We start from the raw sequence: 14,704 nt of genomic DNA on the forward strand, positions 1-14,704 counted from the left end.
CTGTGTGAGCCTCAAACTGTGAGTGTGGGTGGAGTGAAGGGTTTTCGGCGCTGTGCAGTTCAGTTCAGCACAGCCTGGGAGTGCACACTGATGTTTCTGAGAGACAGCAGATTTCAGCAACTAGTGCTGGAGGAACAGAAAAGTTGTAAAATAAGTGAAATAAGACAGTTCTACTTTGTTTAGAAGCACAGCTGGCGCTAACAGACATTTGTGGTTTAGTACACAACTGCAGATTTTCCAGCGAAATGAGGCTCAAATCCCACACATTTAGAGACAAAGCCTCATAGCTGTCAGCACAAAATTGAGTGAAGGCTCTTCTGACTATTTTCTCTGTTTTCAGCTTCATTCCTCTCTCTTTTAACCCAAACTCGGGCTCTAAACTCACACTTCGGTAGGCGACTGGGCTTGTGTTTTATCCCCCACCTGTTTTCAGAGTGTGACATCACCTATCAGTAAGTGAGCACAGCGCCCCCTCCCTGTGGCTCTTTTAAATGCACATGAATGAACTCTGGCCTTGTTCTTAAAGACACAGAACAGAAATTTGACACACACGTCATAATTTTGAAATTTTGAGACACCATCCACATATTGCATAACATTTTTTATTACTGTTGTACCGCCCAACCCTAGTAGTGAGTACTGAGGTGCTGTAATTTTCATTAGTGAGTGCAGAGCTGCTCTAATGTGCAGTGGTAAGTTGTACTGAGGAGCTTTAGTGTGTTGTGAGGTGCTGAAGGCATGCAGTGGTGAATTGTAGTGAGGTGATTTGTGCTCTAGTGAGAAGTAGTGAGCTGTTTTCATTGCAGTACGGAGATTTTATGTGCAGTAGTGAGTTGTAGACAGTTGTAAAGAAGTCTGATCTCCTCTTTCCTCTGGCCCATCTGCAGGAGAGAGAGGGGGGGAAGGGGGTGTGTCTAAGCTCCACCCACCCTCAGAACTCCAGCCAATCAGGACAGACAAGTACACTTCCACTACAATAGGTGAATATCTTCTGAGCTACTAAGTGAGATGGAGATGGGAGAGAGTGAGAGAGAAAGAGAGAGAGAGAGAGAGAGAGAGAGAGAGAGAGAGTCAGTTCTTCTCCTCTGGGTTTCTTTAGTGACACACAGTGAATGAAGAGAGATTCAGAGAGGACTGATTTTACACAGAGACTTGGGACACACTCTGAGACACTTGGACACACTCTTTTCTTGTGTGTATGTTTTGTATGGGTGGTGTGTAGTGAGTGTGTGTGTGTGTTGTGGTCAGTGTCTGTAGGTGTATTGTTGGGAACAGTGTGTGTAGTGGACAGTGGCTTGTAGTGTTTTGTGTGTGTGAGTGTTTAGCGTGTTGTAATCAGTGTGTGTTTATGGTTGGTGTGGTTGTGTGTGTGTATGTGTTTATTTTGTGGTCACTGTGTTGCGGTGGGTGTGTGGTGAGTGTGCGTAGGTGCCAGTGTGTTTGCGTGTGTGTGTGAGATTGCTGTCATGTTGGTGCTGCTCCTGCTGGTGTGTGTGTGTATGAGAGTGTGTTCTGGTGGTGTGTGTTCCGGGGACCTGTGTTCTGCGAAGTGTTCCTGTGTGGAGGATGGCTTCCTGGCGATGGTGGACTGTTCTGAACTTGGACTCTCCACGGTTCCCCTCAACATCAGCCCCTTCACATCATACCTGTGAGTACCCACCGCTGACCGAGTGTGTGTTCTCCTTCTGAGCCTTGGTTCCTCTCATTCTATGGGAGGTTCTCCTTTTTTGGTTCTTCTCAGTGGGTGTTTCTTTTGTTCTGAGGGAAGTTCTCATTTTGAGTTTTGGTTCTCTCTGGGTTTCTTCCTCTGGTTCTGAGAGAGGCTGTTCTCAGCAGAACCTGAAGGCAGTGCTGGTTCTCAGTCTGTGTTTAGAGTATGGATGAGACGACAGGTGCTCACTGAGGTCTCAGAAGTATCAAGTGAGTTTCTCCTAGGTTCCATCAGGGAGACATCTTTAGATAAAAAGGAGCCGTGAGATGCTTGTGTCCAGTGTCAAACCTGAGCAGGTTCTGAGCTCTGGTGAGAAAAATGTTGTAGTTTTTCAGCTGGAGATAAACAGGAGTGTCATTATCTCAGCACTGAGCCCAGCATGAGACACAACTGAGAACTACACTCAAGAGGAGACACAAGACATTTCTGGACTCATTCTCTTGAGAGAAATATCTGAGTGGTTGGAGACCCAAGCTATAGTCTCTGCTGTCTCTCCATTTGACCTCAGTGTTGTCCAGGAGACACTACAGAGATATTAAGGAGACATTAAGAAATATATATATATTTTATATAAAAAGTAGTATATCTGTATCTTTGTTAGTAGTATGTGTGTATGTGCATGTTTTTCTGTGGGTGAGTATATGACTGTGTGTGTGTGTGTGTGTGTGTGTGTGTATGTGTGTGTGGTATTAAGTTTCCTGGTGTCAGCTGGACCTATGTGAGGTCAGAATGCTAAGCGCTAGCTGCTAAGTGCAGAATGTTGTAGAAGCTGATGCAGGAGACTCGTGTTCCTCGTAAAACTCCCAGAAAAACACTCTCAGCACGTGACGTGATACTGAGCCCCACTGACGGGGGGAGGGAGGTGCAGAGGGGGAGGGGGAGAGGGAGAGGGAGGGGGAGAGGGAGGGCCGGACACTTGGACTGGACAGTAAAGACAGTGATTATCCCCCACAGTAAATACACCCAAACACACAATAATGAAAGTTTATATTTATCAGTAGTGAGGAGTGGTTTGCAGTAATTAGTAGAAGTCAGCAGTAATCAGATGTAGATCAGAGTGGTAGTGAGTAGTAGTAGTGAGTAGTAGGAGTAGCTAGCTGTAATGAATGGTAGTAAATCTTAGTTAGTATTAGCATTTGAGTGGTAGGTAGCAGTAGTGTGTACTTAACAGTAGTGGGGGAAGTGATTAGTATTTAATAGTACTAAACAGTACTGATAAGTAGTAGAAGAGGGTGGAAGTAAATAACAGCTAGCTTTTGAGGTTAGCAGTAGTGAGTGGCAGTGAGCAGTAGTAAGTAATACATGGTGAACATTACTGAGCACTAGTGGGTGGTAGTGTATATTTGTAAGCATGACAGAGTATGGGAATGAGTAAAGTAAATGTTAATGAGTGCTAGTTAGTAGTGATTAATAACTGGTGAGTATAAGTGAATATTAGTGATCATTATTGAGGAGTAGTGAGTGGTAGTGAGCAATAATGGATTTGGAGTGAGCAGTTGTTAATGAAGTAGTAGTTGTAGTGGGCAGTAGTAAGTGGCAGTGTGCAATTATGAAAGGTAGTGAGTTGTAGAGGGCTGTAGTGTGTTGTAGTGGGCAATAGTGAGTGGTAGTGAACTGTAGTCAGTGGTACTGGGTAGTAGTAATGAGCAACAATAGATTGGAGTGAGCAGCTGTAAATGGTAGTGAGCAGTAATGTGTTGTAGCAAGTAGTAATAGTCGTAGAGTGCTGTAGTGAGTTGTAGTGAACAATAGTGAATGGTACAAAACAGTAGTGAATTGTAGAGGGCTGTAGTGAGCTGTTGTGAACAATAGTGAGCGTACAGACTGTTCTACTCAAACAGATTAAGAGTACACCTGTTGCTCACAGTGTCTCCACTGTGTGATGGATGATCAGTGATGTAGAGGTGGTGTAAAGTGTAAACAGATGGTGTAATGTGCACAGGTGGATGTGCACAAACACTACAACATTTTACCTGAAGTATTTGAGCATCCACAGAGTTCGGTGTCCTCTGGGGCTCCTGGAACCAAGCGGAAGACCGAAGACAGAAGTTTGGCTGTGCTTTTGGAGTTGATTTTGATTACGAGTTTCTTTAGTGATTTATCACCCCTCTCTCTCTCTCTCTCTCTCTCTCTCTCTCTCTCTCTCTCTCTCTCTCTCTCTCCTGTCCTGTCCTGCTCCCACCGCCCCTTTATTTTTTCCGTTCCCCTCTCTCTTCCTCTCCATCTCTCTCCCTCTCTTTCTTTCTCTCTCAAACTCCCCCTCTATTTCTCTCTGTGTTTCTAACCCGTGTCCCACTACTTTTCTCTCCCTCCCTGTCTCACTCTTACTATCTTTCTCTTCATTCTCCCCCCCCTCTCTCTCTCTCCCCCAATCTGCTCTTACTACTCTTTCTTTTTCCTCTCCCCTTTCTCCCTCTCTCTCTCTTTCTGTCTGTCTCTGTCCCCCACCCCCTCTCTCACTACTCTTTCTCTTCCCTCTCCCATTTCTCTCTCTCTCTCTCTCTCTCTCTCTCTCTCTCTCTCTCTGTGGAATGTGTTTTAGAGCCTAAGGGCACCTGTTCGTGTCCAGTTGCCTCTCTGAAGCGTCCTGAAACGTTCTCCACTTTCAGTAATAACTCAATCAGTCGTTCTCACGCATTCACAGATTTCCATAAAGCTTCATCTATGACTTTATCATTTAGAAACTATCACATTCATTGTTTTTATGGTCGGATTAAGAGTATGTAAATGTCTATCAGCGGTGATCAGAGGAGGATGGGTCCCGCTTGTGAGTCTCGGTTGCTCCGGCCTCGAGGGAGCTTTTCTGCCACTGTCGTCTACGGCTGCTCCCATGGGGCTTTCTTATCCACATTATCTGTTCTGATACCAGTTCTGTGAAGCTGCCTTGTGACATCAATTGTAAAAAGCTCTATATAAATACATATTAGTTTGATTTGATTGGTGTGCATACACTATTTCTGTATGATTTCGCTTGTGTTCTCTGATTCTCTCTGTGCTGTAACGGTGTGTTGCTCGTACACAGTTCTCCACAGTGGAACACAGTTCTGTGACCTGCTTTGGTCCAAACCCCACGAGCCCCACAGCAGTGTTCTCCCCCTGTGTAAACAGCCCCTGTTCAGAACGCCCGCTTTCAGCACCTGTTCCTTTAAATGATAATGAGCCGCTCGCTGTTCACCCCGACCCCGAGCGCACAGCAGTGAGGAGCGAGGAAGCTCTGGTTTTTAGCCGTTTTCACTCTGTTCTCTTTCTTCTCAGTTTTTACTCAGTGCTCTTATTTCTCCGCGCTCATTGTGTCTGTTTTGCTGCATTTAACCTCATCTTTGCGCTCTCACATAAACATGGGTCCAGCGCTGTGATTGGACAGACTCAGACGAGGGGGCGGGGCCATTCTAAAGTCTCTGCACTTGACGTCAGAAGTGGAGTAGAATCAGAACGACTCGTTTTATCCTGTGTTTCTGACTCAGGCAGCGCACAGAGAACTGACTGGGGTCTTGTTTCACAGTGTGTGGGTTGGTGGGCACACATCGATGTGAACATACAGTGAAGAAGGTCAGTAGGATTTTTCCTGAGAACACAGTAAAAGGTGTGAAATGAAGGATAACACAAACACCAAACCCAACAGTTCCCAAAGGTCAGAGACGTTGAGATTGAGTGTATGAGTTCATCTAAAGTCTTCTGCTCTGAGTGTTCAGTGTTAAATCCTCAGTGCTCTGCTGTTCTCTCTGTTTAATCTCCACAGTTCTGCCGTTAAACCGCGTCGATGATGGAGGTATTGATTTTGGACGAGTTCTGAAGCCAGGGATTTAGTAGTGTTTCAGTTTTAAATCTTTAATCGCGGTGATTCAGCGCACACTCATAACTGTGTTCGTCACTGTCTTCCACGTTCACCACCGTCTCTAACACAGCGACCAGGAATACTGTCCCAAACACTGCCATATTCTTAAAGGAATAATATAAACACACTCTCGTTTACAAACCCAGTTCCCAGTGTGTGAACAAACTGGTTTCAGTGTGTACGTGTGTGACAGGAGTTACCGAACACAACTCAATATTTGATGTTTGTCGTAGATTGTAGGTTGTCATTCCAATTCTAAAGAGACATGGGCTAATTTTCTTACATCTCCCAAGCAATTCCCATCATGGGTTTCGTACTTTGGAGAATTTATCACTCACCAGCATTCAGACCTCATTCCTTTTCCATCCAAAGACAGAAAACAGGAAAAGACATTTCTCTAGCTTTTATAAGCTTTGGCACTTTAGCCAATTAAAAAGTGTTATTTAAAATTATAATGTAATGTTCATGGTTTTATTAAAAAAAACAACATTTTTATAAAATTCAGTGGATGCTTCCTCAGCGTTTACTGCTCTCCAGTCTATCTGCACGTTGAGAAAATGTCCAGTGATTTTACGCAGCCCTGGCTCTGTAAATAGGGAAAAAACTAAGGGTCTAGGCCAGAAATGGCTCATTGGTTCTCTCTGTGCGTTGCTCAATGAGAAACACCATCTGGAGGCTTTTGAACACTGGAGAGACTCTGAATGTTAAAAAGTATAAAGAGAGATGAGGATGTTGCTCTATTCCTGCTCCATAGGGGGGTCACACTGACTTATTTCTGCTGTTACAGTTACATTACTTAAGGTGGAACTGACTCTAAATTCAGGAGAGCCCTAACTACATGAAAGTAAACGCAGAGGGAAAGTGCTACAAAACTAAACAGCTCGAGTTACACATGAGTTTCTGTGGGAATTCAAACAGTGAATAAACACAAGCTACAATCCCTTCGTGCTCAAACACAGTGTGCCACCTTAAAAGATGCAGAGCTTCTGAATGTGAACATTCAGCTGTGAGGACAGCAGTTCCCCCAGGACTCTCTATATTCCCGTCACGTTCATACATGAAAAAGGGTGCAAACCTCAGTGCCCACACGCTTTGTGCGTCCTTTATATTTGGGTGAATTTTATGCAATACAACCACTAGAGGGCGCAGCTCAGTCTAACATTTCAGACAACAACAAACACGCGTGAGTCGAGGAGGCAATCCAGCACAGGCTCTCACAGAGTGCACCTGAGAGTGAGGCTGGAGCTATGGGTTTCACTGCCTCCCAGGTTTCCAGAGGTGCTGCTCAGATTCATCTGCATCTGCAAGCGTTCAGAAAGCGTGCTCAAACCCAGAGGAAAGGGCCACAGAAAACAGACAGAAGACTTCCTTTGTATCTGTTTTGAGTAAAAGCAGCGCCTTGGAAAGTTTTGATCCTCTCTGAGTGAGGGATGGAAGGTCGAGGATCAACTCTTTCCCAGAACCTGCTCCAGAGAAGAGTCCAGCAGGTGTTTGACCCTCTATTTCACATGATATCAGCAGATTCAGGCACTCTGGAGAAACCTCTGTGTTTGAAAATCAGGGAATAAAATGCAGTGAATATGAAGGTCCAGTGCAGTTACACAACTGGTCCAAACCCCACGAGCCCCACAGCAGTGTTCTCCCCCTGTGTAAACAGCCCCTGTTCAGAACGCCCGCTTTCAGCACCTGTTCCTTTAAATGATAATGAGCCGCTCGCTGTTCACCCCGACCCCGAGCGCACAGCAGTGAGGAGCGAGGAGCAGAAGCTCTGGTTTTTAGCCGTTTTCACTCTGTTCTCTTTCTTCTCCACTTTTATTCAGTGCTCTTATTTCTCCGCGCTCGTTGTTTCAGAACAGCTCGTTTTATCCCGTGTTTTCTCATTTGGGCAGACGCACGCAGACCAGGGTCCTGTTTCACAGTGTGTGGGTTGGTGGGTTCTGGATCCCTAGTTTAATGTGAACATGCACCGAACAAGGGATTCATAATATGTGCCTTTTAATGATGCAACAAAGTTATTTTTTTAAATCTGTGTTTCAGTTTCACAAACACATCAAGGGCACTATGAAGGGAGTAGAGCACTATTTGGAACAGAGCCAGAAAAATGTTCCAATCATTAGAAATGATTAATGTATTATATACTACACACTATTTAGAATCAGTACTGAGTGTGCGGTTGTGACACAGCTTGAAAACGGATGGCCTTGGCCCCTCCTACTTCACAGAACAACACAAAAAGGTACTGTGAGGGATTGGGTCTGTTAGTGTCTTTATTGTCTCCTGTCCCAACGCTATGACATAAGCATTACAATTAGATGGAATTATTGTTGATATATATTTAATATCATTTATATATAAACCATATTAATAAACCACTGATTTATGTTTAAGATGCGTTTCACAGTGTCCCAACTCATTTTGGAACTGAGGTTTGAGGATCCCTCGTAGTGGAAAATACATGCACACACACACACACACACACACACACACACACACTCAAACAAACAGGGGAGTAATTGTTCATTTCCTTTTCCCTGTTACCCAACAGTCAAACGAGAGCAATTAGTGCCTGTGAAGTCGACCCAAAAATATTCGGACTCTGTTCAGGATAAATAAACCGGACCTACCGCAGAGCGAGGCATCTCTAACTCGTCCTTAAACACAACCAGAACAGAAACAGAACCGCAACTTTAAACAGCACCAGAATAGAAACAGAACCAGATATAGCACTTAAACAGAACCTGAACCAGAACCGAACACTGAACAGAAGCAGAACGAAATAGAATCAGCAGAACTGAATCAGAACCCAACATTAATCAGATTTTGAACCAAAGCTTTGGAAATAAAACAGTGTGAGAACAGAATGGAAACAAAACAGAACTGGAGCCTCTTTTTTTGGGTGACTCAGTCTGAGTCTGAGAGCTAACCTGGGTCCGAGTTTAATCATGAGTCTGCGTCTGAGTCTGAAACTGGGTCTGACTGGGTTTTCACACCCGTAGTTGGCTTGTTCTGGTATGGATCAGTTCAGAAGTGTCTAATCTTGGTTTGGTTGTTTTGCACACAGGGAAAAATCCAAGTGCACTAAAAAGTGCCACCTCAAACCACGTGATAGTGTTCTCGCTTCTGATTGGTCAGACCTGATGGAGCCAGGGGGTGAGAAAGTAAACAGAAGGTCCTGTGTTCTGGACTAGTGCAGGTTTCTGTTCTGTTTCTCTAAATATCATTGGAACTTTCACCAGTTCTGTTTCCCTGCTCAGCTGAGTCCGATATACACAGCGCCCCCTGGCTACAGGTGCGTTCAGCTCAGACCTGCTGCATACATCTGATAGTCGGGTCAGATCATGTTCTGCGTGGGCCTGGGCACGTTTGACACAGTTTGTTTGACCAGTGCGAATGCTACATGTGCTCCAATACTCTAAACACACACAGTGACAAAGCGGTCACTGTGGTTTACTCACAGACTGAGTCTATTGATGAAGGGCTGGGCTCGCTGGAAGTGTTTTCTAAGAAATTCTGTAAAATTCAACTCTTTTCCCAGCACATCTGAGTCTGAGTCTAAGACTGGGTCCAAATCTGAGATTGAGTTTGAGGCTGAATGTGAAATAGAGTACCGAATAAGTACTGAGAGAGTACTGAACGAGTACTGAGAGAGTACCGTAAGAGTGCTGAATGAGTACTGAGAGAGTACCGTAAGAGTGCTGACAGAGTGCTGCAAGAGCACTGAATGAGTACCGAGAGAGTACCGCAAGAGTACTGAATGAGTACTGAGAGAGTACCGTAGGAGTACTGAATGAGTACCGAGAGAGTACAGTGAGAGTACTGAATGAGTACTGAGAGAGTACCATAGGAGTACTGAATGAGCACAGAGAGAGTACTGTAAGAATACTGAGAGAGCACTGTAAGAGTACTGAATGAGCACTGAGCGAGTACTGTAAGAGTGCTGAATGAGTACCGAGAGAGTACCGCAAGAGTACTGACAGAGTATAATAGGAGAACGGGATGAGTACTGAGAGAGTATCGTAAGAGGTACTGAGAGATTACTGAAAGAGTACTGGAAGATTACTGTAAGAGTACTGGATGAGTACCGATGGAGTACCATAGAGTACCCGAATGAGTACTGGAAGAGTACCATATGAGTACTGAGAGCGTACCGTATGAGTACTGAGAGAGTAGCATAAGAGTAATGAATGAGTACTGAGAGAGTACCGTATGAGTACTTAGAGAGTACCATTTGAGTACTGAATGCATACTCAGAGAGTACAGTAAGAATACTGAGAGAGTAAGAGTACTGAATGAGTAAATCTATTTGTGGAAAGTGGAAAGCAAGTGGAGCAGAGGAAATTTTCCTTGATCAGATTCCAGGGAAGATTTGAAGACCCGCGTTCGTCCTCCAAGCCTCGGAGGGACGCTTTAATGAGGAAACGTCCTGCGTGTCCTCACATGCTGAACTCTCCGCCGACATCAAAAACATCCGCGGAACACGCCCTCGGAGGATCGGAGGATCTGAGTCTGGAGTGCGGACATTTACGGTGCCTTTGAGGAAAGATCAGAGAACAGCGTTCCACTGTTAAAGAGATCAGACTTAGCCCTCTCTGCACACACACACACAGGAGCATGTCATCACTCAAAGGTCTCACTGACGTCTCAGGAGACTTAATGGAGATTCTCCTACCGCTCCTTCTGAGAAACAGCATCAGATAAAAAGTGGACGTTAGACATTTCTGTCCAGCATCAAACCTGAGAGGTCTCTGAGCGCTGGGGAGATATGGTGCAGCTCTTCGACTGCAGATAAACAGTAGTGTTATTATCTCAGCACTGAGCCCAGGGTGAGACGTCACTGAGACCTCCACTCAAACTCATCAGGAGACACAGGGGAAACATCTGAGCAGCAGGCGACACAAGCTACAGTCTCCACTCTTTCTCCATCTGATCTCGATGTCGTCCAGGAGACACTACAGAATTAATTAAGATACACATCTCTTAAGGTGGAACTGGAGAGATATTACACAAACACTACAGGGTTATTAAGGATTCATTAAATATGTTTTAAGGTGGAAATACAGAGATATTGAGACACTACAGAGATATTAATGATAATTGACATTCACAACAGTGCCCCCCCCATTTGACATCAGTGTCTTCCAGGAGACAATACAGAAATATTGACGAAATATAAGGTGGAACTACATTAAAGATGACATTGATGAGATAGAAATAGTAAGAAGGAAATGAATAGATTTTAAGGTGGAACTACACAGTTATAAAGTAGACACTACATAGGTGTAAAGGTGGAACTACAAAGATAAAAAAGAGAACCTATAGAGATATAAGGAGGAAGTATATATTTACATTAAGAACACACTACACAGATATAAATGAAACACTGACTAGACTTTAAGGTGGAAAAGCAGTGACAATATGGAGAAATGTTTTTTACAGCTGAATTTTCCTGTGGTGTGAGCTGAAGGGCATTAATCAGGAGTGTGTTCTTCTTTACTGTAGAAACAGTCTTTAATATTCTGCCATGATTTGACACTAGATCATTTTGCAGCCACTTTCTGTGAGGTTTTGATTGCATTCAACCGTGAGAGCACTGGGGTTAGTTTTGGATTATGAATGCCACTCCAGCTCATCCCAGAGGAACTCTATCAAGAGAACACAGTTCCACTGCTCCACAGTCCAGTGCAAGAGGATTTCTCTCTCTCTCTCTCTCTCTCTCTCTCTCTCTCTCTCTCTCTCTCTCTCTCTCTCTCGCTCTCTCTTTCTCTCTGTCTGTCTCTCTCTCTCTCTCTCTCTCTCTCTCTCTCTCTCTCTCTCTCGCTCTCTCTTTCTCTCTGTCTGTCTCTCTCTCTCTCTCTCTCTCTCTCTCTCTCTCTCTCTTTCGCTCTCTCTCTCTCTCTCTCACTCTCTGTCTCTCTCTCTCTCTCTCTCTCTCTCTCTTTCTGTGTGTGTGTCTCTGTGTGTCTCTCTCTCGCTCTCTCTTTTTCTCTCAGTCTGTCTCTGTCTTTCTCTGTGTGTGTGTGTCTCTGTGCCTCTCTCTCTCTCTCACTCTCTGTCTCTCTCTATCTCTCTCTCTTTCTGTGTGTCTCTCTCTGTCTGTCTCTGTCTCTCTCTCTCTCTTTCTCTCTCTGTCTCTCCCTCTCTGTGTGTTTCTGTGTGTGTGTGGGTGTCTCTCTCTCACACTCTCTCTGTGACTCTCCCTCTATGTGTGAGTGTCTCTCTCTCTCTCTCTCTCTCTCTCTCTCTCTCTCTCTCTCTCTCTCTCTCTGTCTCTCTCTCTCTCTCTCTGTCTCTCTCTCTCTCTCTCTCTCTCTCTCTCTCTCTCTCTCTCTCTGTCTCTCTCTGTGGTGATGGTCTGGTCGGTAGAGGAAACCACAACAAGTCCAATTATGCTTCTGCAAATGAGTGTGGACCACCCACACACCACTAGACCACAAACAGCAGCCAACCCCCCCCCCCCTCTTTCTCCCCCCACTCTCTTTCTGTTTGCTCTCTACCTCTGTCTCTCTCATTCTCTTGCTCTACCTGTCACTCTTGTTTTCTCTCTGTCTGTGTCTCCGTCTTCCTTTGTTTCATTCTCTTGTTCTCATTCACTACTCTCTCTCTCTCTGTCTCTCTCTCTCTCTGAATAAAACCCATGATTTGTTCTTTTCATTCTTTAAGTTGATGTCGGCCGATTGTCTAGGTTTTTTCTCGTTTTATTGGTAATTGATTACGCACTGAATCTGTCTCTAAACACAACAGAACACACACTTCACACACACCATGCTAGAGGGGTACACACAGGAGGGCGGGGCCAGGAGTAGATAGTAGAGAGTGATTGGCTGAATTTGATTGCTGTGAGTGATTGGCAGGTGATTAGCTGTGAGTGATTGGCAGGCGACTGGCTGAATGTGATTAGCTCTGAGTGACTGGCTGAATGTGATTGGCAGTGAGTGATTGGCAGGTGATTGGCTGTGAGTGATTGGCAGGTGATTACCTGAATGTGACTGGCTGAATGTGATTGGCAGTGAGTGATTGTTTGAAAGTGGTTGACTGAACTGAATGGCATTATTTAGGAGTGTGTGTAACGTTCTCTACTCTTCTGCAGTGGATTTACACTAGATGTTGGAACATAGCTGTGAGGATTTGATGGCATTCAGCCATGTAAACATTAGTGAGGTCAGGTGCTGGTGGTGGATGATTAGCTTTGGATCACAAACACCATTCCAGCTCGTCCCAAAGGTACTGCACGGAGCTGTTTTTCATTGTATCTGACCACCCACACTTCATCAGTGTTAATGGAGGGCTTCTGGACCTGAGCATGAAGTGTGTCTGTGCTGGGGGGTGTGGGGTGGGTCGTGTCAAGCGCGTGGGCAGCTTTCTCAAATGCTGTTCCATATTGAGAGAGTGCAGTGTGTGTTTGGGCTTCAGTAATTACAGTAATCATAAATGATTTCCATGTGCAGTGACTTTGGGTTCGGACCAAGGCAACGTCACACAACGTGCAACAACTGTCCGAAACAGAGACAGACCTCCCCTCAGAGCAGCGTTTACCCAAGCACTGGGGGGTGGTCTGCATTGAGGAAGGCAAGGACAACATAGAACTTATTGGACAAATTCTCTTTATGGGGCAGGCAAATCACAAACAGACGTTACAAACTCAGTATAGCCCTCAGCAGCACATAATTAACACCAAAAGCCTGGGGGAGGAGTCACAAGAATCCGAGGTAAAGTGAGTGCCCATGCAATGCAAGACCACCACCATCACACACAATGGTGTTTTTAGCTGCGTGGACTCTACTGGTCTGTACTGGACTCTACTGGTCTCTATTGGTTTCTACTGGACTCTACTGGTCTGTACTGGACTCTACTGGTCTCTACTGGACTCTACTGGTTTCTACTGGACTCTGCCCTGTTTTGTCCCCGGTGGGTTTTCCACTTCCACCGACCCATCCACACCCCCCTCCCCCACCTCATAATGTATGTGGTGTCATCTCTAACCCCGTCTCTCACAGGAACAGTGGTCTTTGGAAACCACAACAACGGTGGTGGTAACGTTAAGCGGTGTTTACTCATGGTGTATCGGCGTGTTGTTGTTGTTTGGGACTGAACACAGCTCCGTCATCAGTTCAGACAGATTAGTAGAGTTTGTTCCTTCCTTGTTGCAGCGTCCAGCTCTCGCTGGATTCTTTCGTCGGCCACCGATCCAAGGAGCGTTTGAACCTCTTCAAAAGACCACGGCGTCATTTTACGAGCTGCCGTCGTGAGTCGGATAAAAACAAACGTGATCTCTGCTGCAGCTGGAGATTTTACAGATGGACAGTTGGTGCTGGTCGTCTGCGTTGCGTGGCGTAGAGTGACGACTCTCTCTGGACGATCAGCGCTCTGCAAGGTTTACACGCCACGGTTTAGTCCCTACTCGACTCGCTCTGAACCACGAGAGAACAGCCACTAAACAAGAACCCGCTTCCAGAACCAGAACCAGGACCTGATTCACCTGGTGGAGGAGTGGAACAGACGAGTAGAATGGAGTAGATAAAATGCTGTGGAAAAGTATCTTTAGACTTCCTTTAGAGGACAGTCACTGACCACACAATACAATCCCACAACTACATCTAGAGGTGTGTTCTCCCTGGGTCTGTGGTTGTGGCTAGTGTTAAGGCTGGTTAGACATGAACATCACATACACATTTATGAATATTTAGGCTTTTCGCGATAATTACATTATTGATTTATCGTACGATATCTGGATATGTCCTTGTTGCTCACCTCAGTGTTGTCCGCTGTGTTTACTGTGTGTATATTTACATTCGAATAAGTATCTCCAGTGTTTTAGCTGCTCGCTCTGCTCTGTTCTCTATTTTCTCTGTGTGCTTTGTTCTGGAGCAGTTTTGTGGATTTGTTTTAAAACAGTGGTAGGTACACCTGCTGCCTCATGTTTCTTTAACGGAGTGTAAACGCATTATTATACTGCTTTATTATTTTTACATCAGTTACATGAGATGGTCTTAAAATGACAATAATAATGTAGTTATTTCTGGGACGATATATCAGTTGTAACAGGTCTATGGATGGTGAGCTATATTTACTACACACTGTACAAATCCTGGGACTTCTTTGTCAGATGTGTATGAAATTACTCAAAAACTGTTAATAGAACCAGGGAGCCCACTCCAACA

The 14,704-nt window shown here is 44.9% G+C and overlaps 1 protein-coding gene across 1 annotated transcript in view; it reads left to right on the forward strand.

Moving 5' to 3' along the window:
• Nucleotides 1-1,342: 1,342 nt before the first annotated feature.
• The window catches only part of LOC136696655 (leucine-rich repeat-containing G-protein coupled receptor 6), a 51,994-nt gene continuing 38,632 nt past the window's right edge, over nucleotides 1,343-14,704 (forward strand). The window contains exon 1 of the mRNA XM_066671247.1: nucleotides 1,343-1,648. Coding sequence (XP_066527344.1) covers nucleotides 1,467-1,648 — 182 coding nt within the window. The 5' untranslated portion in view covers nucleotides 1,343-1,466. The remainder of the gene's footprint in view (nucleotides 1,649-14,704) is intronic.

Source organism: Hoplias malabaricus, chromosome 5, assembly GCF_029633855.1.
Source record: "Hoplias malabaricus isolate fHopMal1 chromosome 5, fHopMal1.hap1, whole genome shotgun sequence".
NCBI lineage: Eukaryota > Metazoa > Chordata > Actinopteri > Characiformes > Erythrinidae > Hoplias > Hoplias malabaricus.